A 27,995-nucleotide genomic window follows, 5' to 3' on the forward strand; every position below is an offset into this window, starting at 1 on the left:
TGTTCTCTGATCTCAGAAAACTTACAAAAAATAGAAAGATAGGCCCAATAATCAATTCCAGTGTGATTTAGCAAATAAAGGACCCTGTTTCTGGCTTCCACCTTAGCTGTAGAAACCTACTACACCTTTCTGCAAACTTGCAGCAAGAAAAACCTGAATAATCATCAAAAACACTAATTTTCCTGTGTCTGGATGGCTGCAGGCAACCAGCTATCCCCCCGTCCCATCCTCTTTTCCTCTCCCTTTTCTGATTCTTCATTTCTGCCTCACGTGACCCAGGGAGAGAGGACTGCCCGCTCATTGTGCACCCCCCAACCAGGATCTCTAGGTATAAACATTTGAACTTACTTCCTAATGTGGTGCCATACTGACTTTGCACCTCCCATTGGAAAAACCAAGGGGGCTACATTGGACCGGGTTTTCTCTGTGACACAAGGTTGTGTTCTCAGTGGTGAGTAATGCTCACTCAGGTGCACACTGGACACAGGTCAGATAAGAGCCACAAGGGCATCTGCCAGTGTGAGTCGCCCTTGGCCACGGGTCAGGTAATGACACATTAGGCTGTCCCATGAACGACTCACTGCCCATCTTCCTTCATTTCCCATTAGGGCAGGGTTGCCAGCCACTCTAATACGGAAGCCCAGATTATCTGGAGTCCCTCAAGACGTGGTTCTGTCCGTGTGGTCTCTCCTACTAGAGGAGGTTGGCCTGGGGCCAGCTTGAAATACTGAAGAAAAACTCAAGTCTCAAGTCCAACCCACTGACCCCGTGGGCAGTGTTTCAGTCTCTGCTTCCTTCCTGTTGGCCAATCCTTGTCAATGTTCCATTGGCCAAAGAAAGTCACATGATCAAGCTCATTTTCAAGAGGTAGACATAAACTCTGCCTCCTGATTGGAGGAGTAGCAAAGTCACATTAAAAAGAGATGTACAATGAGGGATGGAGGAAATTATTACCACCACTTACCACCATGTCCTTACTCATGGAGAAAATGCAACTGAAAACCTCAGAAACTGGGACTGGGGTGTGGCTCAAGTGGTGAAGTGCCTGCCTAGCAAGCTCAAGGCTGAGTCAAAAAAAAATAAATGAGCAACTGTTACACACTCACTAATATAGTTAAAAATTAAATTGACTAAGTTGGGCAGAGCAGCTCGTGCTTGTAATCCCAGCTACTTATGAGGCAGAGATCTGGAGGACTGCGGTTTAAGGCTAGCCTGGCAAAAGTTAGCAAGACCTTATCTCAAGCAACAAACTGGGTGTAGTGGAGTGCATCTGTCATGCCAACTACATGGGAAGCATAGGTAGGAGGATCAGGGTCCAAAGCTCATTGCAAGCAAAAACATGAGACCCTATCTGAAAAATAACTACAGCAAAAAAAAATGACTGGGGTATGGTTCAAGTGGGAGAGCACCTGCTTAGCAAGTGCAAGGCCCTGAGTTCAAACCCTAGTACCTCCAAAAAAATTAGGAGAGCACCTGCTTAGCAAGTGCAAGGCCCTGAGTTCAAACCCTAGTACCTCCAAAAAAATTAAATTGACTGAGCTGGGTATGGTGGTGCATAGCCATAGTCCCAGCTTTCTGGGAGGCTGAGGTGGATCACTTAAGTCCCTGAGTTCAATACCAGTCTAGGCACACAGTGAGACCCCCATCTCGAATGTATGAATGAGTGAATGAATGAATGAAGTTAACCATGTGTTTCCAAAGATATCAACCAAATAAAACTTTCACTCATTGATGACAGCAGTATAAGTTGCTTCAACCATGTTGGAAGCCTGCCAGTATCTAATAAAGCTAAAGATACGCCTTCCTGATGAACCAGCACTTCCACTCCTGGGTTTGTAGCCAAGAAGGATGAATACATGTGTCCACAATCAGACTTGTGACCACTCACCGCAGCTTTATTCTTAACAGCAAAGGTGGGAAAGAACTCAAACGTCTGCACAAACAGAAGAACCGAATTTTTAAGCTGGGTTATAATCAGACTATGGAATATTACAGAGCACTAAAAAGAATAAATAAGGAAACAGATAAATCTCACCAACATTCTGTTAGGTTAAAAAAAAAAGACTCAAGCAGACTGTGTATCATTCCACGTCCATGAACAAGAAAAACAAATCTGGCAATGGATGTCAGAACAGAAGTGATCAGTGGGGATGGGACTTACTAACTGGGGTGGGACCCAAAGGAGACATCTGGGATGATAAAATATTTCACATTGATGAGGGTAGTGGTGGGTGTGGATGCATATAAAATTCATCAACATACACACTGAGAGTTATGAACTTTTGTGTAAGTCACACCTCAATTAAGAGAATTTTGCCAGTCTTGGGGACTGAACTCAGGGCCGTATGCTTACTGGGCAGTGCTCTACCACTTCAGTCAGGCCCTCAGTCCTTAAGAGAACTTTTAAACAGAAAAAAAAAAAAACTGTGAAAACAGGTGTAAGTGGAGTGTCTCCCTGGGTGGAGCATTGTAAACCCAACCCCAGCTTTTACCACCAAGGTGATCTTGGTTACTGCACCTTGGCTTGCTGCTTTGTGGACTGGGGTGAAAAACAGTACCTACCTCCAGGTGTGCTTGTGAGGACTAATTTAAGAGATGCAAAGCTTTGGGTGGTGGCTACACTCACTGTGAGATCTAAATAAATCTCAGCTCTCATCATGAGTGGTAAATTTCATCCCTGGGGAAAACATGGTCGCTTTATAAGAAAAAAAGTAAAAATTTGCAGGAAGTGCATAAAATGTCAAAAATCTTTTCACTTAATTCCATCACTTCAAAATAGAGGCAGAACTTTAAAAACTAACAGAGTTACGAGGATTAGTGAACAATCCACAGTGGTGGTGTGGGGGAGGGGGGATTAGACTTTAATATGCCTCTCTTGGCAAATGAAAAATGAGATGTGAAGATGGATTTTCAACACAAAATACTAGCTCTTGTGGGCTCATGTAGAACAGAACACATGGATTTCAACCACCCATGAAGACTACAGAAATTAACATAATGCTGAGCACATCAGTTAGGGTTTGATCCAGCTGAAGTAAACCCAATCCTATTCTCCATCACAATGTATTCCTCACAATCTCTTAGACCAGTAAGAAGTGCATTTTTTTTCCTATAATGAAACATCCAGAAATACATCATCCAGGGTTGGTGTGTTTCCACAGAGATACCAATTCTACAAATGTATTCTAAATATTTTTTAGATTAGGAAACTGGTTTGGCAATGTATGCACATATGAATAAATGAATAAAAATGAGAAAGATATAAAACACTAGATAAAGGGAAAAAAATTTTTTAAAGGGAAGCTGGTTTGGTTGTGGTTTCCAGCCACTCTCCTTAGCCTGTGGCTTTTACCCTGTGGTCACAGGTTATCTCCTCTAACTGCGGATGGTGTCTGTTTATACAAAAGGAGATCTGGTTAAATTCAACCATTCCTGTGGAGTAGCTTTCCCAAGAGTCCTACTGTCTGGGTTTGGATTTTATTCCCCCTAGTATGTTGAAAAAGCTGACAGTGCTATTGGGAGGTGGTGTGACCTTTAAGAGGGAGGAAATAGGATCATTGGGGGGGTGCCCTTAAGGGGATATTGAGACCTCACCCCTTCCTTTATCTCTACTTCCTCAGGGCCACAAACTGAGCAGTTTCCTCCATCACTTGTTTCCACCATGAGGTACTGCCTCACCATAGGCCCAAAGGCCATAGGGACAAATGACCACAGACTGAAACCATGAAGCAAAAATCCTTCTTCCTTTTAAGGTGATTTCCTCAAGTATTTTGTCACAGCGATAGAAAGGGGGCCAACACACATACTCAATTTGTCTCCTACTTACACTGGCCAGGACTGGGAAATGGCCTGAAAGAAGGGCTGGGAGGGCGGTGCATGTTACCAAGGTGAGCAAAAACTACATTCCTTTTATGAAGGAAGGGGAATTTTTAGTTGGCTCCTAGTAGACTGTGCCACATAAAACCCACAGGCACGTCAACAAGTATCTAAGATTCCATAACATAAAGACCACACCCGGCTCCCTGTGGAACTGAGAAACCATCAACAAAAAAGGGATCCAAAAAACTGTCACAGAACATGAGGAAGCTCTCCAGAGATAAAGACATTCTAGGTCTGGGGGACTGAGTACCTGCCAAACTCATCCAACCATGCACAGGTTTATGCACTTCAGTATAAGTCACAACGTCTCTATGAAAATATATCCATGCAGCGGTATTTTAAATTCTTAATTACAAATAACCTGTAGGTCAAAGAATAAATGATAATGGACAATTAAGATAATAGTAGAGCTGGGTGCCAAGGTGGCTCACGCCTGTAATCCTGGCTACTCAAGAGGCCCGCAGTTGGAAGCTAACCCCAGCAAATAAGTTTGCAAGACCCTATCTCCAAAAAACCCAACACAAAAAAAGGGCTGGTGGAGTGGCTCAAGGTGGGTGGTGGGGGGAAGAGAATTAAAGGGAAATGAAAATATACGGTCATCCCTCAGTGTCCAGGAGGGTTTAGTTCCAAGGCCCCTGTGAACACCAAACTCCACCGATGCCCAGTTCCCCTATATAAAATGGTTTAGGGTTTACACAAAACCTGCACACATCCTCCAGGGTACTTTCATCTCTGGATGACTTACACTTACCTAATACGACGTGAATCATCACTTTGCTATGTTGTTTAGAGACTAAGACAAAAAAGTCTGTGCACATTCAGTACAGATGCAACTTTTTTAAGTATTTTTAATATTCAGCTGGTTGAAAACAGGAAGGCAGAACCAGCGGCTACAGAGGGGCGAGTGCACACGGGAACAGGAGCTGCAGGTACACGAGTGTGACAACAAACACTGGCTGGGACGCGGTCCCGGCACACCTACAATCCGTTGTCTCAGGAGGAGGCAGGAGGATCACGAGTTGAGGCCAGCCTGGGCTGCACGGCCGGCCCCGGCCTCAGGAGAACGGTGGCCCCGCAGTTCTTGGTTCCGCAGCGGGGAGGTTCCGTGGCGAGGCCGCCTCTGTGCACTCGGCGGTGCGCGGCCAGCGAGGAGCTGTGGCGGAAGGCCTTGTCGCACTGGCCGCACGCGTAGGGCCGGCCCGGCGCGTGAGTCCTGGCGTGCACCAGCAGGTGCGAGGACTGGCCGAAGGCGCGGCCGCACTGCTGGCAGGCGTAGGGCTTGGCGCCGCTGTGCGTCCTGGCGTGCTTCCTGAGGGACGAGGGCTCGCGGAAGGCGCGGCCGCACTGCGCGCACGCGTAGGGCCGCTCGCCGGTGTGCGTCCTCATGTGGCTCTTGAGCGTGGACAGGCGGCTCAACACCTGGCCGCACGTGGCGCAGGCGTACAGCTTCTCGCCGGAGTGCGTGCGCTTGTGCACGTTCAGGTGTGTGCTGGTGCGGAAGGGCTTCCCGCACTGCGTGCACGCATACGGCTTCTCCCGCGTGTGCGTGCGCAGGTGCGTCTTGAGCGACGAGTGCTCGCGGAAGGCGCGGCCGCACTGCGCGCACGCAAAGGGCTTCTCGCCGCTGTGCGTCCGGGCGTGGCTGCGCAGCGACGACGGCTGCGTGAAGGCCTTGCCGCAGGCGTGGCAGGCGTAGGGCCGCTCGCCCGTGTGGCTCCGCCGGTGCAGCGCCAGGTTGAAGTTCCGGGTGAAGGCTTTCCCGCACTGCGCGCACGCGAAGGGCTTCTCGCCCGAGTGCGCGCGCGCGTGCCGCCGCAGGTTGGACGCGTACTTGAAGGCGCGCCCGCACTCCGCGCACGCGAACGCCCTGGCCACCCCATGGGTCCGCGCGTGCCGCGCCAGGTCCGAGCCGAAGCGGAAGGACCTCGCGCACCTGTCACACGCGTAGCTCTTGTCCTCGCAGCGCTGTCCTCGCTCTTGACGTCCGTGTGGGGCCCCCGCACCCTGAGTTCTCTGGCACCGAAACAAGGGCTCCCTGCTGTCGAGGGGACGCCCCGCGCCCCCCGGGTTCCCCGAGTCACTGTACTTGCAGCGGCCTTCTCCAGGCTGAGGCTGAGGCTGAGGCTGAGGCTGAGGCTGGTGATGAGAAATGGGAAGGCCAAAGCTTTGTTAAGTGCATTACGCTAGCGCGGCCGACCCTCCGAACCGCCTCGGCTTGTGGGGAGTCTGTGCTGTTTCTTCCCACGGTTCGTCCTGGAGGGACAGGGAGGACGCTCTGCTGCCGTCAGTGTCCTGCTCGTTACTCTCACGGGGCTTCTAGACACAGCTTTTGTGGACTGTTTAGAATTAATCAGGTTTAAATACTAGATGCCAATGTCCAATTTGTGGAGATGGTTACTTGCGGGGACTCCGTGAGGATGTACTTCAGGAGTGCTCGACCTCTCACCGCGGCACACCATGGCCCTGACACACAAGCCTTGTCTTATGTGTACAGTTTTCCCCAGCTCATGATACCACACTCCTTCCCCAAACCCCCGGGTAAGCACCACTTGACTGTGACCCTTTCTCAGCCTCCTGGCACGTTTCTGACGGCCGTTCCTGCCGTGCAGGACGGAGAATAATCCCCTGCGGATCTTACCCTTTCCATGCCGATGGGTGGAATCACCGCACAAATGCCTTGGCTAGGAACTGACTCCTGGGATATGAGTTGAGGTTCTGAAATGAATTAGGAGATTGGTGGGAGTGTAAAAATTTAAAGGCACAGAGAAAGAAAACATGGGATCAAGATGACCAAAAAAAAGTAAGCAAGGCCCATATGGATTTTTTTTTCAAATATTGATCACAAATATATAAGGAAATTGCAAAAAGTGGAGTGGCAGCCAGTAAAGTGGCATTTTAAGGCATGTAACCATGTGAGGAGTTGTGTGATCATGGTACAAAGGACAGAAAGGGTCAGCAACTTGTTGACAAGGGATTTTCTGCTGGTGGGGGAATGAGCGAGACTGTACAGGGGAGAGGAACTGGATAAAACAGACACAGACATATTAAATACGAAGTGGACATGGGACAGGTATGTCCATGACATCCGAGGGAAGTAACAGAGGAAAATGGTTGGGATTTACTAACGAGCTCAACCCAGCAGCCTTCTCAGAGTGCTGGAAGTGTTTTCCCATTGACACCTTACCCATCATCCTCTCCTCCTCCCTACTACAGCCCGTAATCACCTGGTCTGCCTGGCCCTCACCTGAACAGGTGTCTGAGGAGACTGCTCTATCGATGGCCCACAGCTCTCCTCTTTGCTCCAAATGGGACAGCACATTGGGTTTGCACAGCTGATCTGGAGACAGGGAAAGACATATGCTGTGGGAAGCTGGCACCCGGCTGTGACACTAAGGCTGGTACTCCAATGTCTTTAGGGGTCTGGAGATGGGAATGCAACATGAGCATGGACTGAGCCTGAATTCTGAGGGAAAAGTACCTACAGTGGGGCTTTCTGGTGCCCCAAACCCAGTGCCCAGCTCGGAACACACTTGAAAGCTTGGAAGCTTTCAATCCTGGAGAGACAGTGAACAGTGGACAAATCTTCATTTCCCTTGGGGAGGCCACAAGGCTGCAAGGCTCTGAGGAGTAGGACTTGTCTGATCTTCACCTCTTGATTTTTCCAAAACCTGCACAATTCCTGGAACCCATGATGGGTTTCATGAGCATGTGGAGGAGGCAAGGAGACAGCCTTACCCACGGAGGCCAGGTTCCTGAAGTTCTCCTGCATCACGTCTCTGTACAGGCTTCTCTGAGCAGAGTCCAGAAATGCCCATTCTTCAGGGCTGAACACCACGGCCACATCTGCAAAAGTGACTGCTTCCTAAAACACACAATTGTCCTAGATCAGCCATGGGATGCCCCACCAAAACCCAAGAGGACAGTGGAGCTGCCAGGCCATGGAAGAGAGACCCTATTCAGAGGGTTTTCAGACCCTCAGTCCAGGCATTAGAATTAGAACTCTCAGGAGCTGGGGTGTGACCCAGTGGTAGGGCTCATCTAGAGGGTGCCAGGCCCTGGTTCCATCCCCAGCACCACAAAAAAAAATAAAGAAAAAGAAGTAGAGCACTATCTCCTTAGTGCTCCCCAAAAAACAGCAGTAAGCAGCCCTAATTCTTGCCAAAGGCCTCTACTTCATGAAGGGTCTTCTCTCTCCACCTAGTAAAGAAGCCCCTGGCTGGTTTACCATAGCTCCTGCATGCAGCAGGCCTGAGTTACCACAAGAAAGAGGGAAATATCTGGGGATCTGGCTGGGTGACCCACACCTGTAATTCTAGCTAGTCAGGAGGATCAGAAGTTCAAAGCCAACCTGTGCTCTACAGTGAGACCCCCATCTCAAGAAGCAAGAGAGAAGAGGGAGAGAAGAGAGGAACCTAGCAAATGATATGAACCCTGCCTAGTGAGAATGCAAAGACCATGAAACAAGGACAAGCTCGCACCCTTGCTCGGCAACCTGGGGGTCTCACTAGGGTGGGCTGTTGCCTAGCTGACCCCACCCACTGCAGAAGGCCCAGGTCCTGGTAGGCTAGAGGCCATCCTTACAGACTCAAGGAGGCCCAGCAGGTCACATGAAGGGGCAAGTCCAGCCTCTGGGCACAGTAGTGCTCTTTCAGAACAGGAAGGATTTCCTACTTACCTGGGAACAGGTGGTCTGCAACCCAGGAGCCATGGCTTTTACCTCTGTGCTGTCCTCTCGGAGCCAGGCGGCGTTGTGAGCAGGCAGAGCTGGGAGAAAAGAGGAGGGGTGATGGTCAGTACCAGGCCAAGTGTCCAGAGCTGCTGGCTCTGAGGCTGCCCACCCTGACTGTGAATGACATTGTATACATATGTGCACTCAGACACAAACAACACACATATGGGTGCACACAGGAGCACACACAAGCACAGAGATGGACACACGTGTGCACACATGCACAGATAAGCACAGACATACATGAACACCACACACTCGTAAAGACACATGCACATGGAGACATGCCTGCATACACACAAACCTGCACACATGTATGAACATAGTCCAGCACACACATAACATGCAGATGTGTACAAACACACAGTCACACACAGACATCCCCTCATTCTAAAGCCTGGAAGACATCATCAGAACTCACCAGCAGGCTCCAAAGCTCCTATTCCCCCACTGCCCCACCCCTTGGACTCACCTTGGGACAGCTCTTCCTCCCTAGCTGCTCAGCCCCTTCACCACCTCCCACTCTGCAGGGGTAATGTCCCAGGACTTGCCATAAGTAGGGCACAGATAAGCCACCACCACCCTGCAAGTCTGCCTGAGGGGGAACCACACTTCCCACCTGCCTCAAGTCAACACCACCCCTCCCTCCAGGCCACACAGCCTTCCCTGGCCTGTGACAGAAGAGCAGGAGATCCCTACTCATCCCTCATCCCCCTGCCTCTCCCTTCTGATGCCACCCTCCCCTTCTGCTTGTAAACCTGACCCCATCTGTAGGTTTCCTGGGGCTGCCATACCAAAGTACCACAAAGTGAGTACCTTAAAACCACAGGAAGTTCTCCCACACTTCTAAAGATTTGATGACCAAAATCAAGGTGGCAACAGGGTCACTCTCCTTCTGAGACTCTGAGTAGCACCCTCTCTTGCCTCTTCCTGGCTTCAGGTGGCACCCAAGGACCCCTGTGCTCCGTAGCTTTTATGTGGCTGCACCCTCCAACCTCTGCCTCCACACAGCCTTGTCTCTGAGGCTCCTTGTGGAATTCATCTTTCTTAGAAAGACACAGTCCCACTGCATTAGGGCCACCATCATGACCTCTTCTTAATGGGACCTCATCTGCAAAGACCCCATTTCCAAATAAGGCCACATGCACAGGTACAAGTAGTTAGGACTACGTTTTAGGGGGAGACACTTTTCCCTATGGCTGTTGTCCAGTGTCTATTCACTACAGTGGGCCATGACACCTCTGAGCCCACCCCACCATTCCAGGGATGAATTCTGAGCCAGGATCACCAATGGCCTTCACCCATAATCCATAGTGAAGAATCCAGCTGACATGCAGTCATCAGTCCTTCCTTTATGAAGCCCCTCCCAGGGCTCCTTTCAGTCTCCCGGACCACCAGGCTGTCTGGAGACCCTGTGGTGAAGACGTTCTTCTTCTTGGTGCTGTGCCTCAATGGGCAACACTGCCCATTCTCTGGGCAGCAGTTACCGAACTGACCCAACAAGACCCAAATCAACTCTCGGACTCATATACCCAACCCCATCTCAACCGTCTCCATTTACCTGAGGGAACATGAATGAAATGTCCAAGCTGAGATGCAGAGGACAGGGCCTCAGCCGTGGACGGTTATTCTCAGGCCTGGGAATCTCATACAATTTGCTTCGCTGGGGTTTTGTTTTTTTCAGCATGAATTAATTATACAAAGGGACTTCAGTGTGACATTTGCATATGATGTGCTTTGACCAACGTTCATCCCCTTTATATTACTCTCTCTCGATTCCCTTCCCCCCCACCTTTTGAAGCAGTTTTGAGTGGCTTCCATTATGCTGTTTTCACACACATATTAGTGCACTTGAGCATACTCAACTTGGCTAGGACCATGACTGCTCTATTCCTTCCAGCTTGCCCCTTTGGGAACGGGAATATCTTTCCTATGTCTGCCCCACCATTGTATTTTGGAAAGAGATGTTTTCTGGCTTCACGGGTTCACACATGGAGAGGAATTTACCCTCCTATGGACCACACCTTGAGCACCACCCACAGCTGATTAGAAGATCCATGTGATGAGATGCGGGACTTTTTGAGTTGATAATATTTAGATGAACTTTGCAATTAAGAGTTGATGCTAAGCCTATAATCCTAGCTACTCAGGAGGCAGAGATCAGGATGATCGTGGTTCAAAGCCAACCCAGGCAAATAGCTCACAATGCTGGAAGCTAAGGAGACACAGAAAGGCCGTCACCAGAGGGCCTCCCACTCCTCCCATGCCCTCCATCTCGGGAACTAACAGCCATCCTTACCTTTTATCACAGATCTCACCCTCTCTGATACTGTGCAGACCCCAATGGTTAATCAAAACACCAAAAGTAAAACTCAGGCTGGTGTCTCTACATGCAGTACTCACTCTCCCAGGTTCCCTTCTGGCCCTCATCCCTGCTAGGACTAACACCCACACAACACCTTTTCTTTTTTGACCCACTTCAATGTCACTTCCTGGATTCTCTTCAGTGTCATTTCCTGGATCCACTTAACTGCCCCTCTGAGGTCTGCTCCTCAGTACAAAGAGCCTCTCTATTCTTTTCCCTCACAGGACCCTCTCCTTTCTTCTTACCTATTTGGAACCAGGTATTCATTTACTCCCATAGGTGCTTATTTTCTGTTGCCCTGACTGAGTTGCAGGCTTCCTAAGAACAAGATTAGGTGCCTTCTCTTTTATCACCCTGTCCCTCGTGCTGTGCCTGGAGCCCACATGCTGTCACCTGGTAAATAAATATGCAAACCACCAAATTACCTCCACCCAGCTGCCTATATACCGTACATCACCTCGCGCTTCCCTACTGTGCAAAAACAGGCACAGTGGGCCTCACCCTGTCCTTAGGAAGGCCGGCTCACAGGTCAGCCCTTGTGAATGTGGGGAAGGTTCCAGCCCCTAACTGATGAAGGGGCTGACTCTGCTTGAACTGCTTGTACAAAAATATGGTGTATACCGAACCCTGCTTTGCTTCTAGAATTTACATATGTGCTAGACAAGAAGGAGGTGTCTCCGTGACCACCCCCAGTGGAAACTGTGGGTGCTGACACTCTACTGAACTTCCGGAGTGGGCACGATGGCATGCTGTCACAGTGGGTGATGGGGTAGTTTAGCATGTCTGTATGACTGTGCTGTGGAAGGTTCTGGAAGCCCATATCTAGGGCCTTTTCCTTTGCTCATCTGGCTCTGTTTCCTATTCTGTAACAAGTGAGAGCCATGAGCATGGCTGCAGGCTGAGCCCCATGAGTGCTCCCAGATCACTGGATCTGGGGTGGCCTACTCCACATCACCCCCAAGTCTACACCATTATCTTCCTTCCCACTTCTACCCCCACACACACACTCATATCCTCTTCCCTGAAACCCCTCCTCCTCCTAGGTAGAGGGCGCCATTAAAATCACAGAGCTGGGCACTGGCTGGCATGTGCCTAGCAGGCGGAAGGCCTTGAGGTCGATCCCAACACCGGCAAGAGAAAAAAGCATAGATAACTTGCATTGCCAGCTAAAGGCGTCCCTGGTTCCCAGTGGCCTCCCAGCAGTCACTCGAGCCCTGAGTGACATGAGCCCACCCTCCACCTCTGCCCCCTGCCCTCTGCCCTCTGCTGCCTACACACAGCACACAGGTCCCCGAAGCCCCGACACTCTGCTCTACAAGGGACTTCACAGATGCTGCTCCCAGGCCTAAATCCACTCTCCAGACTTTCTCTCAACAGCTACCACCCTGGCCAAGCTACATATACAGTGACTATTACAGTCTAAGCCAGTGACTGACCCCCAGGGACATCTGGCCATGTCTGGTGCCAGTCTGTCATTGTGAGATCCTATAGAATAGGTGACCTACACAACAGAAATTTATCTTCTCACAGTTCTGGGGATGGGAAGTCTGAGGGCAAGGGGGCCACATGGTCAGGTTCTAAAGACCCTCTTCCTGGCCTGCAAGTGGCTACATTCTCATTGCGTCCTCACCTAACAGAGGCCTCTGGTGGCTCTTCCTTTTCTTACAAGAAGCCAGTTCTATCAGATCAGGACTCCGCCTTCTGACCTTTAACCTTAATCACCTCTCCTGTCTCCAAACAGTCACACAGGCGGAGGGGAGAGGGGGTTAAGGCTTCCAGGTATAAATTTGGAGTAAACATGATTCAGTCCATAGATCTGGGGATATCTTGGCTGGTTATGACAAGGGGAAGGTGTTACGGGCTGAATTATGTCACCCAAAAGAAACCTCTCTGTTGAAGTCCAGACCTCCAGTGGCTTAGAATGTAACCATGTTTGGGTAGAAGTCTTTATAGAGAAATAAATAAATTAAAATGAGGCAGAAGGTGGGCCCTAATCCAGTATGACTGGTTTCCTTATAAAAAGAGGAGTTTCAAACACAGACACATGCAGAAGGAAGACACTTGAAAACACAAGAAGGCAGCCATGCCTAAGCCAAGGACAGAGGAACCGACACCTTGACCTTGGGCTTCTGGCCTTCAGAACTGCAAGAGGATACATTCTGTTAGGAGCACTGTAGATGACAAACCCTGGCCAAAGTTTATTTTTTAATCTGTCTGTCTGTCTATCTATCTATCTATCTTGAGATGGGGTATCACTATGTCACCAGGCTGGCCTCAAAACCCTAGGCTCCAGCAATCTTCCTGCTCAGCCTCCTGAATAGGTGGGACACAGGCACGGGCCAACGTGCCCGGTCTAAGTTTAAACATCTGTCCTTTTCTGGAATTCCTCCCTACTCCCCTAAATGAAGTCTTTGTGTCACATCCTTCCATTGTATTCTTGCCATCACTTAAAACCTGACAACACAGCCAGACTTCAAGCTCCACAGGGCAAGGGTCAGTGTTCTCTTTGCAAAGTTTCCCAGCACCCACATTACCACAGGCATAGGTCAGTAGAGTGCAGGTCTAAGAAGTATGAGAGAGAGAGAGAGAGAGAGACAGAGAGAGGGAGAGAGAGAGAAAGACAAGCCCACAACACGTACTACAAATAAACTAAACAGCAACACATAATCCAAATCTAAGAATTATGTCCTGTCAGTATTATAGATTCCAATAAACAAGATTGGATGAAATTGTTAAGAAACAAAGTTTATTTTTCTCACTAGAAGGTAAGATGGAAGGAAACACATAACTTGCCTTTAATACTAAAATGCCATTTGCTAGAATTAGGTTTTTTCTGCATTCTCAGGAAATGGGGCTTTTAATCTTTTTTTTTTTTTTTTAAACCCAGGCCACAAAAACATAGGCCATTTCTAGTAAAACTAAACTATAACTCACAATCAAACTAACTGCGTATAGCCAGGCACCAGTGGTTCACACCTGTAATCCTAGCTACTCAGGAGGCAGAGATCAGGAGAATCTCGATTCAAAGCCAGCCCAGGCAGATAGTTCTCAAGATCATCTCGAAAAAATCCATCACAAAAAAAAAAAAGGGTTGGTGGCATAGTTCAAGGTGTAGGCCCCGAGTTCAAACCCCAGTAACACAAAAAAAAGGAAAAAACTTGAATTTAATGTTGTTCAAACTACTCTTGATAAACTTTATAAAAAGAAATAAAATACTACTTTTCAATGTTAAAAGAATTAATGCTGCCCAGAGGTCTGGGTCCCCCATTTCTTCCTTTTTAAATTAACTTGCTATTTAATTATTTTAAGTGACAAATGAGAATTGTTATGTATTTATGGTGCAGTGCTGTTCTGAAGCATGCATATGTTGATGGATGGCTGGCTCGAGCTAAGTGACACTTGGTAACCTCAAATTATTTGTGGTCCTTCTTAAGAGAGAGATCTTCGAGCAAGAACAGCAAAGAACCCTGCCTATCAGCATTCACAAGTACTTCCCCTGAACTTGCAAATGCCACGAGAGGGCTTCCTGCAGTGCCCACACTCAGGAAATGAACAAGACACAGGACGCCAGCACGCTTGGCCATATGTACCACCAGGACTCACTCACCAGAAGCCCTGGACACCCCTGGGATGGGGAGACCCAGCGTGGGCAATGGTGTCTCCACCCTCTGACTCTGCACAGCCGCTGTCAGTCTCTGGAAAGAGGGACAGGGGTCACAGATTAGTCACACGGCTGTGGGGTCCTGTCACACCTGTTCACCCTAACTGATTTTGCGTGAGGAGATGGGGCATGCCTGTGCCTTAAACACCAGCCATGTTGCTGTGGTGCAATGTCAACTCCCAGATGAGGTGCAGGAAGGGCACCCTTACCATCGTGGGGAGACAGAGGCGCCAGCAGATTTCTGGGGTGGGAGTGGGGGTGGCGACCGAATGGCACAGGCTGAGCACGGAGGAGGGCACAGAGGCTGACTGACAGATGGGGGAGTAAGTTATCCACAGAAATAACCTGTGGTGACTCAGGTTTGGATGTGCTGTGTCCCCACAGTTCCTGTCCTGGAAGCCAGCCCTTACTGTGGCAATGTTGGGAGGTGGTGGAATCCATAAAAGGTGGAGCTTAGCGCAACATAATCAGGTCACTGGGGTGCTGCCTTGGAGAGAACTAAAGAGTGAGCACGGGCTGTTGTAAAAGAGCAAGTGTGACCCCTGAATCTCTGGCTGCCTATCTGTCTCACCAGGTGCTCTCCCTCTTGTGTACACTATCACCATGAGGCCCCACCAGAGAATGAACAGATACCGATCTTGAACTTTCAGTCTCTAAAACTGCAAGCTAAATAAACCTATTTTCTTTATAAAGTGCCTAACCTCTGGTACTTTGTTCTACCAACAGAAAACAGACCAAGACAGTGGGAGGATATGAACTCTCCTTTACTGACAGTGCTTCCTCAACAAAGATGCTTGGCCTGGAACAAAATGACCCTCTGGTCTCCATGTCCACAGCAGCCTGAGTGGAGGGCTGATGTGTCTCTGGGCAGGATGGAGGAACAGCTAGACTGGGTTATACTGTGGAGGACTTGGTGGTGGCTGGAAGGTGGGAGGCACATGTGGCAAGTCCCTGCAGGAAGGTGGAAGGCAAAGGCAGGTGGAAGGAGCCCCATCTGCTCAGGGCAGGCTTAGGATGTGGCTGAAAGTATCCCTTCCCCAGACTCTGTCCACCTCAGTAAGGTCACTCAGCATCCTGGCCATGGGTCCACAGCAGCCTCAGTTCGAGGGACCCACACAGTCCCATGGGTTCCCAGGCCGTGGAGGAAGCAGGGCCAGGGGTGGGAGAAAGGATGCACCCAGAAAGGCAGGGCTGGGGTCCAGCTGCTTGCCCTCCCTAGTACCCTACCTGTCCTGGACACTTTTTCTCAGGACACCGGGACGCTCAGGACTGGGATGAGTCAGCAGCACCTGGCACAGCCCTGATGAGAGAGCTGAAGGGCAGGCACCGTCAGACCAGTGGCAGGTATGTGATCCTCAAGCCATGGAACTTGATACTACCTGGACACAGGCCTAAGCTGGAATCCCAGCTCCATGCCGGCTCTGTCACTGCTGTGCGTCTGCAAATGCATCCCCTACTGGATCTCCTCTACGCTTCCTGGGCATGCTGAGCCCGCTGCCTCCTAGACATTGGATGCAGCAGAGCCACCTCCCGTCCTATGCTCAGGGTACACAGAGGAGCCTGCTGGGCTGAGCAGGCGGATGTACAGAAAGTGCCAGAACCCTGCACAAGAGAGGACCCCCGTCTCTCAGGTTCATTCTGTCTCCCTCCCACACATGACCAACAGGGATGGTGGAGCCTGGAGCTGCGTCCCCATTTCTTCATCCACAAGCACTAACGGGGGCGCTATGACGATGCACAGAATGCAGGGGGTGTCATTGTGACTTCATCATCAGCGCAGGCCACTTTAACCTGGCATGTTGAGGAAAACACTGTCTCCAAAGCCACCCACCTTTCCAAAGCAGAGACTGGAGGACATTCTCAACCAAAACAAGAGTGTAAACCAAAGAGGAAGAGGCAGCTCAGCTGCCCTGGGGCCTGCTGTGTCCAGGCAGGGGCGAGCCCTGGCCAGCTGTGCAGGGCTGAGGCTCCTCCCATTCTGGAAGCTTCCCCATCAAGGAACAGAACACTGTCCTCGACAACCCTGACCACTCCAGCCCCAGCACGGGGCGAGGCATCTCTGACAGGCTGACACAGACCCAGATCCATGGCACAGGGAGAGGAGCGCAGGTGAGAGCCCTGAGAAACCCCAGGTTCTGAATCAAGTGGGCCCAGCTTGAGGGTGAGGCCAGGCTCTGTGCCTCACTCCATCCTTTGGCCAACCCTCACAAATGGAAACCCACACTTGGGAAGGGTTCAGATTTGAGGAGGGAACTCAGGGCCAAAGGGAGGACAGGGGCTCAGCGTGCATCTTCTCATACCCGGTGTGGTGCAGGCTGGCTCTGAGGCTTCTCCACACTGTAGGGCCCCAAGGGCTTCCACACTCTAGTCAAAGTGGCCTCTCTCTTGCCAGGTCTCACACTGAGACCCACCTCCTCCACAACCCCTTCCTGCTCTAGGTGGAGGTCACCCTGACAAGAGGCTAGTGATGCAGATGCAGGGGACAGCCTCACCAGGCATTTTCATGACGTGCTTTGCATAGATGGCTGGGGTTCTCTGAGGTGAGTGGGTGGCCTACTCTATCATGGGGCTTTCTCCTCATAACTTCCAGGTGGCTTCTCTACAAGGTGGAATTTTCCTCATCACTGTTGAGAAGTAAATTCTACACCATACCTGTGAGCACCTGGCTCACATGGATGGAAATGGATACTTTGGGGAACCTTCCAGAAAGAATCTTGAGTGACTGTCACTATTTGCCCACATTCAGAAGCCAGAGCTCCCCTCAGACACAGCTACTCTTGCCTCAAACAATTCCTGTTTCTGGTCCTGCATTCCAACTCCCGGGCTCCTCAATTGCTCTGCCACAGGGAACCCAATAAGCATAGGATCTTACCATCCGCACGTTACTGGATCCCGCGTCCTCCAAAACATCCCACATCAAGGCCAGCTCCTTGGGTTTGAGCTGAGATCCCCAGTCTAAAATGAATTAGCAAAGAGAAATTAACCCCATTCAGAAAGAAATCATGATTGAAATATGCATACGGTCAACCCCGTACATATACCTACCAGGGCTGGTTCCAGGACTCCCTTGGACACCAAAATCCCCATATGCTCGAGGCCCTCATACAGAATGGCATAGTGTTTGCACAGAACCTGTGCACATCCTTCTGTAGACTTAAGTCATCTTAGGTGACTTGAATACATAACAGAATGCACATACTGCATATCTAGTTGTTATGCTCTATTGTGACAGGAACAGAACAAGAAACAAGGTCTGTATGCTTTCTGCATATTTTCAGTCCAGGTTTGGCTGAATGTACAGATGCAAAACATATGGAGAGCTGGCTATACTGTGTGCATGTGCATGCATACATGCATGTTTATAGAATTTTTCTTTTAATCTTCACCCTAAAGTTGGGAAGATACTGAAGGAGAAGAAGGCATGTGTGAGTAGGGCTGTGTGAGGACCTCAGCAGGGGAAATAAGGCAATTTCCTAAAATCCATGAGGATGGAGATAGATATTTCCAGAAAAGGGGTGATAAGAGCAAAACATGTGAGAAGCAACTAGTGAAGAACACACACAGAAATGGCGAATATAAAGAGGAACCAGCAGGCCAGAGGTGCAGCTCAGGGGTACAGCATTTGCTCAGCACGCAGGAGGCCCTGGCTTTCATCCCCACCACCAAAGAAACAGAGAAGGATAGCCTAAAGAGGAGCTGGGTGAGTGTGGATGAGGACATGGAGGTCAGAACCTTGAGCCACCACTGCTGGGAATGTAAAGCAGTGCACCTGTCTTGGAAAGCAGTGTGGCTGGTCCTCTAGAAGTTAAAAACAGACTTACCACAGGACCCAGCAATTCCACTCCAAAGTCTATACCCAAGACCACAGAAGATTCTGCACACAAGTGTTTATGGTGGCATATTCTTAGGAGTCAGGCCATGGCCTGGATATGCTGTGTGTCCCCAAGGCTCACACGTGGGATGTCTGGCTCCCACTGTGACAACCTCCTACTGAGGTAGGAACACCGTGAGAGGAAGGGCACAGTGGAAATTAGGTCACAGGTGCCTGTCCTCATGAGTGGGTTGATGCTGGTGTCCTGTGGTAGCTTGGGTCTCACAGGAGAGCAGGGTGATATAAAGCCAGTCCCCCTACACATCTGCCCCATCCACAAGCAGCTGTCTCCCATTCTGCTTCACTGTGTCGTGATGCAGCCATGGAGACGCACAGCAGGACAGTGTGGATTTTCCAGCCAGCAGGATGGTGGGCTGAATCTACCTCTTTTCTTTATACAATACCAGTAGTATTTTGTTATAGCAACAGAAAATGGGCTAAGACAAGCCAAAAAGTAGGAGCAATCTGATGTCCATCAACTGATGGATGGATAAGCAAAATGTGCATGTCTGTACAATGGAGTGTGATTCTGCCTGAAAAAGGAGTGAAGTTCTGATTCATGCACCACTGTGGACGAATCTTGAGAACAACTATGCTAAGGGAAAGAAGACTGGTATCAAAAGCTACATGTAGTTCCATTCATATGAAATGTCCAGAAGAGGCAAATGCAACAGAGAAAATAGAAGGGCCAAGCATGGTGGCAAACACCCGTCATCACAAGGAGGCAGACAGATGTGGGTTTGAGGCCAGATGGGACCAAGTTAGCATGAGACCCCAGCTGAAAAACAAATGGAAAGCAAAAGACTGGGGATGTGGCTCTGTGACAGAGTGCTATTAGGGCTGGAGGAGGGGGAACAGAGAGAGACTGCTCATGTGAATGAGGTTTCTTTGGGGACAATGAAATGTTCTGGGCTATAAATGTGACTCAAGGGAAGAGCACTTGTCTACAAGCACAAGACCCTGAGTTCAAACCCCACCATCACCAAACAAAACATCCATAGAAAACATTTGGAATTAAACAGAAGTGATAACTACACAACTTTGTGATGATCCTAAGAGCCACTGAACTGAACATTTTAAAGGAGAAGTTTATGGTACGTGAAGCACTTGTCAACTTTTTAGGACAAAGAAATTACAACAGATGTTCTTGTGAGACCAAAGGAAAGTGAGAGAGAAGAGCTGGCAGGTGATAACAGAAGAGAATCTAAAGGACCCTGGAAATGTCCCCTACAGCCTCAAAGTCCCCTCCAAGTGCAGGGCCCGCTAGCACACTGAGAGTAGCACTACCCCAGGCACACCCCCTCGCCGGGTAGTCCTGGAGCAGCCCTCGCCCTGCTGCCCTGGCTCTGCTCTGGGCCCCGAGTGAGAGGGCAGATAAGGTTTGCACGATGGACTCCCTGTTCATGGAGAAAACCCGGAGACGAGCACCGGAGGACTTGCAGAGGAAAATGAGTTCACCCGGGGCCTGGCCTCTCCCTGAGCTTCAGGTGGGGACACTGAGCAAGTATGGTGGGAAGCAAAGTGATCGTGCCCGGCCTTAAGCAAACTGAAGTTCCTTCCCAAGGACCCTGCTGTGGTTTAAATATGGTTTGCCACAGGATGACACGGTCGAAGCTCAGGCTCCTGTATGGTGATGGTGAAAGACGGTGAAACCTTTAAAACGTGGGGCCTAGTCCAAAGTGATTAGGCCACTGGGAGCGTGCCTTTGGAAGACGTTAACGTGGTTCTCACAAAAGCCTGATTAGCACTGCGAGAGCAGGTTGTTATGAAATGAGTGAGCCTCGCCCCTGAATCCCTCTGGCTTCCTGTGTTGCCCGGTTACCTCATCTGCCTGCAATCCCACCATGCCAATGCCATCCACACGAGACAGACACATGGGGCTGAAATGACATCTGTCTTGTCCAGATAGCAGGAACTGAAGTATGTGGCACATACATGCAGCAAGGAGCTGTGAGACACAAGCCTTACCCCTGGATGCTGCCACCCTATGGTTGTCTGCTATCACGAAACTACACGGGTTCCTCTGCACACCACCCAGCTGCGCCCACTCCTGGGACAGCCCCACAGCCACAGCCTCAAAGGTGACAGGTTCCTAAAAAGGCACATGTTCTGCTTCAGCAAAGACTGCCTACCACTGTCAGGAACAACTGGCTATCAGCGGAGCAAGAAGATCCCAAGCAAGGTGACCACAGGTCCGGCCTACCACCTGTTTTGTTTTGCTTTATTTTGTGTTCATTGTTATTGTCGTTGTTTTAGTTTAAGTTTTGGTTTGGGTTTTTAGCAGTACTGGGGTTTGCACTCAGGGCCCCAGGCTTGCTACATAGGTGTGTTTTGTTTGGGGAGAGGGTTCGTTTCATTTTTGTTTTCTGTTTCTTGTGACAGGATGTCACCATATAGCCCAAGATGGCCCCGAAGTCACGGTCCTGCTTCAGCCTCCCGAGTGCCGCCACACCCAGAGCCATCCAAGTCTCACTGGCACCCAGACACATCTGTGTGCGCCACATCACCTACGGCTATTCTACAACACAACTGAGCCGTTGCCACAGTGGCCAGAGATGCTCACTTTCTTCTCTCATTCGCAAAACCCTTCACGTGGAGGTCCGGCTCTCTGTAACTCTGCTGACCGATGATGGCAGCGCTTGTCCTGCCCAGCTTAAGAGTTTTTCCTAAATGCCTTCTTGGTGGCATCACAAGTCTGGGCTGCACTTCTGACTCTCTGTAAAGTCCCTAGAACCCTACCCAAATCCCCTCATCTGCAGGGGATACATTCCAAGCCCCCCACAGACGCCTGGTACCACAGACAGCACCAAACCCATGTGCACTATGCTGTTCCCTACACACTTATACCCGGGGTTAAGGTTCACTAAGCAACTAGGCACAGTAAGAGACTGACAATAAAATAGGACAAATTTAACAATACACTACAATAAACATTATGTCAATGTCTGTCTGTATGTCTTTCTCTCTCTCATTATACTATACTCACCCACCCTATTGACCACCAGTAACAAAAACCAACCCCAGAAAGTGAAGCCACAAATACAAAAAGGATTTTCCTCCCTGTTAAACTAGGGTTCCCCTGTGTCTGGGAAACAACCTGTGCTAACTTCAGAATTCTCTGAAGCCTCACTGTGTGCTGAAGGGAATGTCCAGCTGTGCTGTCCAGCACTGGCACAACGTGTGGCTGCAGAGTGCTTCAGAAACGCGTTGCAGGCAACTGAAAAGCAGCATCTAATTTTACTGAAACTTAAATAACGTAAAGTGTTTTCCACAGGTCTCACAGATGTAACAAGGATTGTCCTAGAGGACTGTGCTGTGGGACCCTCTTCCCATAGCAGTCCCTTCTAGAGGTCATGCACAGAAAGATGTCCCAGGTCCCCTGGGGCAGGAATGAGGATACTCCATATGCCCCCTGCCTCTTCTCCCTCAGTTAGGGAGAACAGAGCCTATCCGCCCACCCCAAGCACCAGGACCCCCACCATCCTCACCATGACAGTGGTGCCAGGGTTCGAGGTCTCAGGAGGTGTTCCACCTGCAATAAGAGATGAAGGTGAAAGAAGGGATGAGCGAGGAAGCAGGGCACCAAGCTGTCCTCCTACCCTCACTCAGAAAACCCATATCAGATGCTTAATTTTCCTCCAGAGTTAATTTTTCCCCATTTCTCAGTAAAAGTAAAGCTTTAATCCTTTCAGTAAAAGAGACATCCCACTTATGGCCAGCTCAATTTCAATTTCTGTAACTAACAAACATATCTTTTTTCAGGGAGTCCTGTATGTTTTGAAGATTTGATTCACAAGTTTGAGGTAATCACTGGTCACAAGTTTGAGGTAACCACTGGAGTTGACTTGAAAGATCGAAGAACCTCATCTTTTCTTGACAATATTTGTGGTGCAGCTGAGAAATGTCTTTCCTAAGCTGCCCTCACCTCACAGTGGAAAAAAAAAAATGTCCACAGCCAAAGTAAAAGTCACATTAAATGCTCACTTAAAAGAAGAAAGAGCTTATTCTAAGAAGGTGGAGGGGTGATAAGAGAAAAAGATGGAGGGGGTGAATCTAATTAAGACTCATTGTAAGTACATATGTAAATGTCACAATGAAATCTACCTGTACAACAGACAAAAAAGACAAAGGGTTGGGGCTGTCAGGTGCCTGCCTAGCAAGCATGAGAATCCTGAAAGGAAAAACAGAATGGAATACAGAAAAGAAGGAAGAGAAAGGAAAACAGAATCAAAGCTTTAAAAAGAACAGATCTTAAACTAAAGGACTACAAATTGTCAGTCACCAAAAGAACTGTGACATCTAATTCACCCCTTCAATTTTTTTAAATAAATTTGGACAAATCACTCAAACCGATTTGCACATGCTGAGCCAGAGATAACTTCCCCGCTCCAAAGCTAGATCGTATTAAACATCGTATGAAATAAAACGTGAACGCTAACACATCGTTATCTTGCTTCAGGGAGGTGAGGGCGTCACTTTTCCTATAAATCCGGGTACAAGGTGAAGAAGGGGGCGGGGTGTCCCGTCATTCCTGAGCCTCGGGACCTGCACTGAACTTCGGGATCTCCTCCTCCAAGGATAACTATCGTGTGCCCAGACTCGGGGTGCACGAGGACTAAGCGACAGAGCTGGGACGCCCAGCTGCAGGACCCGAGCCGTGAGGCCCGCACCCCGGCCCCAGGACGACCCCAGGAAGGAAGCGTCTCAGCCCACACGCTGGGGCTGTCCTTGTCCCTCCGATCCCTCCCCACGTCAGCCAGGCCGTCCCCTCCTAACCCAGGGGCCGGGCCACACCTGCACACCGGCCGACGACACTCCCACCGCAGCGACCCACGCAGTTGCGCGTCCGCCAGCCACAGCCGCACACGTACTTCCGCTTCCGGTCTTGGGCCACCGGAAGCGGAAGTGCTTGGACCTCCGGTCTCCGAACCACTGAGATGGCTTAGGCCGCGGCGGGAGAACTGACCCCTATTTCATCCACGCACGGAGGAGAAATTCTAGTTTTCTTCCCCAGAGGTTGAGGTTAGGCTCTAGAGTGGGGTGCGACACGGCCTGGATGGCGGAGTAGGGGGCGGAGCCTATAGCTGATGGGCAGGGTTTAAGGTGGTGGGGGCGTGGTCTATGTTCAAAGGGCGGGGCGGTGGGCGGGGCTCACTAGCAGATCAGGTTCTTCTCACACCCTTACCCTTTGCTCCGCTGGCTTCGTCCAATGCCCTACAAAAACATACCTGCACCTAGGTTGTTTTTTTCCAGTCTCCCTAATTTATATTAAAAATTGGAGTTTATTGTGTTTCATCTACAGCTTGCCTTTCTCACTAGAAATAAGATGTGTGAATCTGTCCAAGACAAAACATGCAAGATCTGACTCTTTTTATATATTAGTTATGTAACCATATAGAAAAAGTTCAAATGGGGGTTCTTACTCCGACTCATTTTCCTTCCCCAAATACACCCACTGTCACTAATTCCCTGATGTTCTGTAGATATCAAGCACAGTGTGTTATACTTTTTCTTTAAACACCTAGGGTGACAAAGGTGAGTGAGACCTGGCTCTGTGACCTCAGGCATGGCTTGCCTGATAATGTATGTGTTAACCCATTTTCTATAACTATAATGAAATACTTCAAGCTGGGTGGTTGTTTTTAAAAGAGAGAGAGAGAGCTTATTTAACTCAAAGCTGGAGAGGCTGAAAGTTCAAGTGGCATGGCACTGGCTCTGGCAAGGGACTCCCTAGCTGCATCACCTAAGGTGATCACATAGCAAGAGGGGAAGTGGGAGAAGGGGAGGGGCCGATATTGGGACCTCCCAGTAGGACCCGCCTCTTAAAGGTCCCATGACCTCTTTTTTCCTTTATTTCTTTATTCAGTGCCAGAGAATAAAATCAGGGCCTGTTACATGCTGGACAAGTACTGAACCACCAAGCTACCTTCCTGACCCTCCATCAGCCCTTAACATTATGCTGGGGACCAAGCTTCCAGCACATGAACCCTTGCAAGACAAACCAAATCCAAGCCCTAGCAGTGTAGCTGCAGCTGTCATTGCACTAAGGTAATTGCCAGGTGACAAGCATGGTCCCAACAGCCCATACCCTGATGTGGCCAGCCCTCAGTCCTGGATGCTGACTCCTGATGCTCTGCACTGGTCTCACAGTGAAACCTCACAGAGCTGCTGCTACCCCCACCAGCACAGGTGTCATGAAATCCTTGCCTCCCATTCTGCTAGATTGGGGATTCCTGGGGTGTGTCACCTGGTGGTGGAGCCAAAGCTGTGCTGTAAGAAAGACAAGATGTGCCTTCTAGAGTGCGAAGAACAAGATGTGATGAAGTGAAAACACTGGGTGAGCACAGGTGGCTCACGCCTGTAATTCCAGCTACTCAGAAGGCTGAGATCAGGAAGATCACAGTTTGAGACTAGCCCAGGCAAATAGATCACAAGACCCCCCCCATCTCCAAAATAACCAGAGCAAAATGGACTGGAGGTATGGCTCAAGTGGTAGAGCAGCTGCTTTTCAAGGCAAAGTCCTGAGTTCAAACCCCAATCCCATGGGAAAAAAAAAGACAATAGTCCACTTGCTCTGCCAGCCTTCTCTCTGTAGATACACATATGGGGGCAGATGGAAGGGGCTGGGGGTGTCTCTTAGTGGCAGAGCACTTAGCAAGCATTCACAGGTCCTGGTTCAATCCCCAGCATGGCAAAAAAAAAAAAAAAAAACAGCAGAAGGGCCTAAATAGACATTTCTGAAAAGTACAAATGGCTAACACTAAAACCATCAAGAAAATGCAAATTAAACCCACAGTGAGATACCGCATCACACCTGTCACAATGGCCACTATGAAAATGTCAAAACAAGTGTTGGTGGGATGTAGAGAAAAGAGAGCCCGTGTACCTTGTTGAGGGGATGTAAATTGGCCTGGCCATTATGGAAAACCACATAGCAGTGCCCCAAAGAACTTAAAACCAATATTCAGTCCAACACCCCATTTCTGGGTATGTATCCAAGGGAAATAAAATCAATAGGAAGAAGAGACATCTGGCCAGAAATGTAATCCCAGCCACTCAGGAGGCAGAGAGTGGAAGAATCATGGTTCAAAGACAGCAAAGGCAAAAAGTGAGACCCTATCTCAATGAATAAGCCAGACTTAGTGATGAGTGCCTGTGGTCCCAAATACACAGGAGGTGGTGGGTAGGAAGATCATAGTCCGGGCTGATCCAACCGTATCTGAAAAGTAAAACATAAAAGAGGAGTGGCTCAAGTGGTAGAGCACCTGCCTAGCAAGCGTGAGGCTCTGAGTTCAAACCCCAATGCCACCAAAAAAAAAAAAAAGCCATTTGCACTCCATGTCCATTGCAGCATTATTTACAATAGCTAAGCTACAGAAACAACCTTAGTGTCTTGACAGATAAACAGATAAAGAAAACGTGAGGGGTTCAGAGAAACAGGCATGCAATGGAATATAGTTGAGCCTTTAAAAAGGAGATGCTGTCATTTGTGACAATACAGATGGACCTGGAGGACATCCTGGTAAGTTAAATATGCCAGACAAAGAAAGACGAATACCTGCAGGAGCTCACTTACATGCAGAAGGTAAAGTAGTCCAACTGATACAAGTGGAGAGCAGAGTGGTTGTCACCAGTGTCAGGAGGGAGGGATAAGCGGAGATGCCGTCAGAGTGCAAAGGTCCCGTTGTGGGAGATGCGTGTGTTCTGGACATTGAACTGCGGTGTGGTGACTACAGTCAACATTAGTGTACTGCACAGTGCAAATGAAATTTGCCAAGAGGGTAGATCTTGAGTGTTCTCAACACAAAAATATGCTAATTATGTGAGACGATGGTTATGATGACCATTTCACAGTATGTGTGTACATCAACAACCACATAAACCTTCAACATAAACAGTGTTTGTCAGTACCTCAGTAAACTAGAAAGAATAAATGGACTAGCAAGATTAACCCCAACTTGAATATGAGGAAATATTGAGTGGGGACCGGTGGCTCATGCCTGTAATCCTAGCAACTCAAGAGGCTAGAGATCGGGACAATTGAGGTTTGAGGCCAGCCATGCAACACACTATCTCAAAAATACACAATGCGAAAAGGGGCTGGTGGATAAATGGCCCAAGGGGTAGAACCCCTGTCTAGCAAGTATGAGGCTCTGAGTTCAAATCCCAGTTCTACCAAAAAAGTAAATAAAAATAAATCTACTCAACGCCGAGCAATGAGTCAATGTTGAACTTGAATGGGTGGTTGGGTGGATGGATGGATGGGTGGGTGGATGATGGATGGATGGATAGATGGACGGACAGACGGAAGAACTAGTGGATGGTTGGACTGGTGGGTGCACAGATGGCTGGGTGACAGGATACACACCTGACCAATAAGTGTGAGGACGGTGTCGATGGGGGAAAACTCCCTTTCGCATAAACTAGTCACTAAATGAGAATCTTTGGACCTGAATGTCCAAGCGTGGAGAGAAGGTGAAAATGGACTTCAGGTGACGTTTGAAAAGCACTCGTTAACAGTTCCGTGGGATTTGTCTCAGCTCTTCCTGCCCAAGATTTAGACCTTCACCACACTTCCTGTTGCACAAAGCCAACGTGTGAATCTTCAACCGTAAACCTCGGGGGGCAGGGAGCACTGTCCATGGGGGTAAGATGGAGGAAACGGGGGTGGATTTGATCGAAGTACATTATATGCGTGCACAGAAATACCACCGTGAAGCCCTTTTGCACGATTAATTTGCTATTTAAAAAGAGGCATTAAATCTTAATCAGACCAGAAGGTGGCAGCATGGGGCAAAGACTGAGCCCTCTCTAGACCAGAAGAGGAAGTTTGGGAGGGGAGGTCTGTCCTTTATTTTTAACTGACATTTGCTCGTATTTATGGGTTATAATATGATACATGTAGATACCGTATTAACTAGAATTTTCATCCCCTTAAATATTTATAATTTTAATGTGTTGGAAGCCTTTGGACTCTTTTGGGGTTTTGTTTTGTTTTTTGCTTTGTTTTTGACGATATTGGGATTTGAACTCAGGGCCTCACACTTGCTAGGCAGTTGCTCTACCATTTGAGCCACGCCCCCATTCCGTAATTTTTAAATAGATAAAAAATTGTTGTAGGAATAAGTTTTAAAGATCTGCACAGCAGGGTAACCATGGTTAAATCATGTATTGTGTATTTCAAAATTGCTTTAAAATAGATTTTCAATGTTCTCACTATAAAAAAGTGCAGTAATGAATATGTTAGTTTAATACAATCATTGTACACGTATACACATGTCAAAACATCACCTTGGACGCCCTAAATGTATACAATTATTTGTCAACTAAATTTTTTAAGCCAAACCTGTAATCGCAGCTACTAAGGTAGGGAGATCTGGAGGATCGCAATTCAAGGCCAGACCCCCATCTCAACAAATAAGCCGGGCATGGTGGTTCATTGCTGTAATCCCAGCTTCTTGGGAGGCATATGGAAGAGGATCCAGGGCCC

General features: G+C 48.9%; 1 protein-coding gene across 4 annotated transcripts; it reads right to left on the reverse strand.

Annotated features, from left to right (window-relative positions):
- Positions 1-4,711: 4,711 nt before the first annotated feature.
- Znf333 (zinc finger protein 333) lies at positions 4,712-23,526 on the reverse strand. Of its 4 annotated transcripts, none has more exons than XM_074053930.1 (9): positions 23,282-23,521; positions 21,994-22,037; positions 17,507-17,589; positions 14,581-14,668; positions 8,555-8,643; positions 7,615-7,741; positions 7,124-7,216; positions 6,518-6,594; positions 4,712-6,015 (listed from the first exon to the last, which is right to left on the reverse strand). In XM_074053930.1, exons 3-9 carry the CDS (start codon positions 17,549-17,551, stop codon positions 4,873-4,875), a joined length of 1,662 nt encoding a protein of 553 aa, XP_073910031.1. In that variant the 5' UTR covers positions 17,552-17,589; positions 21,994-22,037; positions 23,282-23,521; the 3' UTR covers positions 4,712-4,872. The 4 variants fall into 4 exon arrangements, with proteins under 4 accessions (XP_073910031.1, XP_073910030.1, XP_073910033.1 ...); XM_074053929.1 differs by having other exon boundaries at positions 23,300-23,514; XM_074053932.1 differs by lacking the exon at positions 14,581-14,668 and having other exon boundaries at positions 23,300-23,526.
- Between the last annotated feature and the right edge of the window lie 4,469 nt (positions 23,527-27,995).

Source organism: Castor canadensis, chromosome 14 (assembly GCF_047511655.1).
Source record: "Castor canadensis chromosome 14, mCasCan1.hap1v2, whole genome shotgun sequence".
Lineage (NCBI taxonomy): Eukaryota > Metazoa > Chordata > Mammalia > Rodentia > Castoridae > Castor > Castor canadensis.

What these genes read in the sequence shown, in the direction of transcription:
- Znf333 (XM_074053930.1), bottom strand. Translation starts at nt 17,551, where the DNA reads ATGTGGGATGTTTTGGAGGACGCGGGATCCAGTAACGTGCGGATG. An exon ending in AGGGGTGTCCAGGGCTTCTG is followed by an intron (nt 8,644 to 14,580) that starts GTGAGTGAGTCC and finishes CTTTTCTCCCAG; the next exon opens with CTCTGCCTGCTCACAACGCC. An exon ending in CAGGAACCTGGCCTCCGTGG is followed by an intron (nt 7,217 to 7,614) that starts GTAAGGCTGTCT and finishes CCCTGTCTCCAG; the next exon opens with ATCAGCTGTGCAAACCCAAT.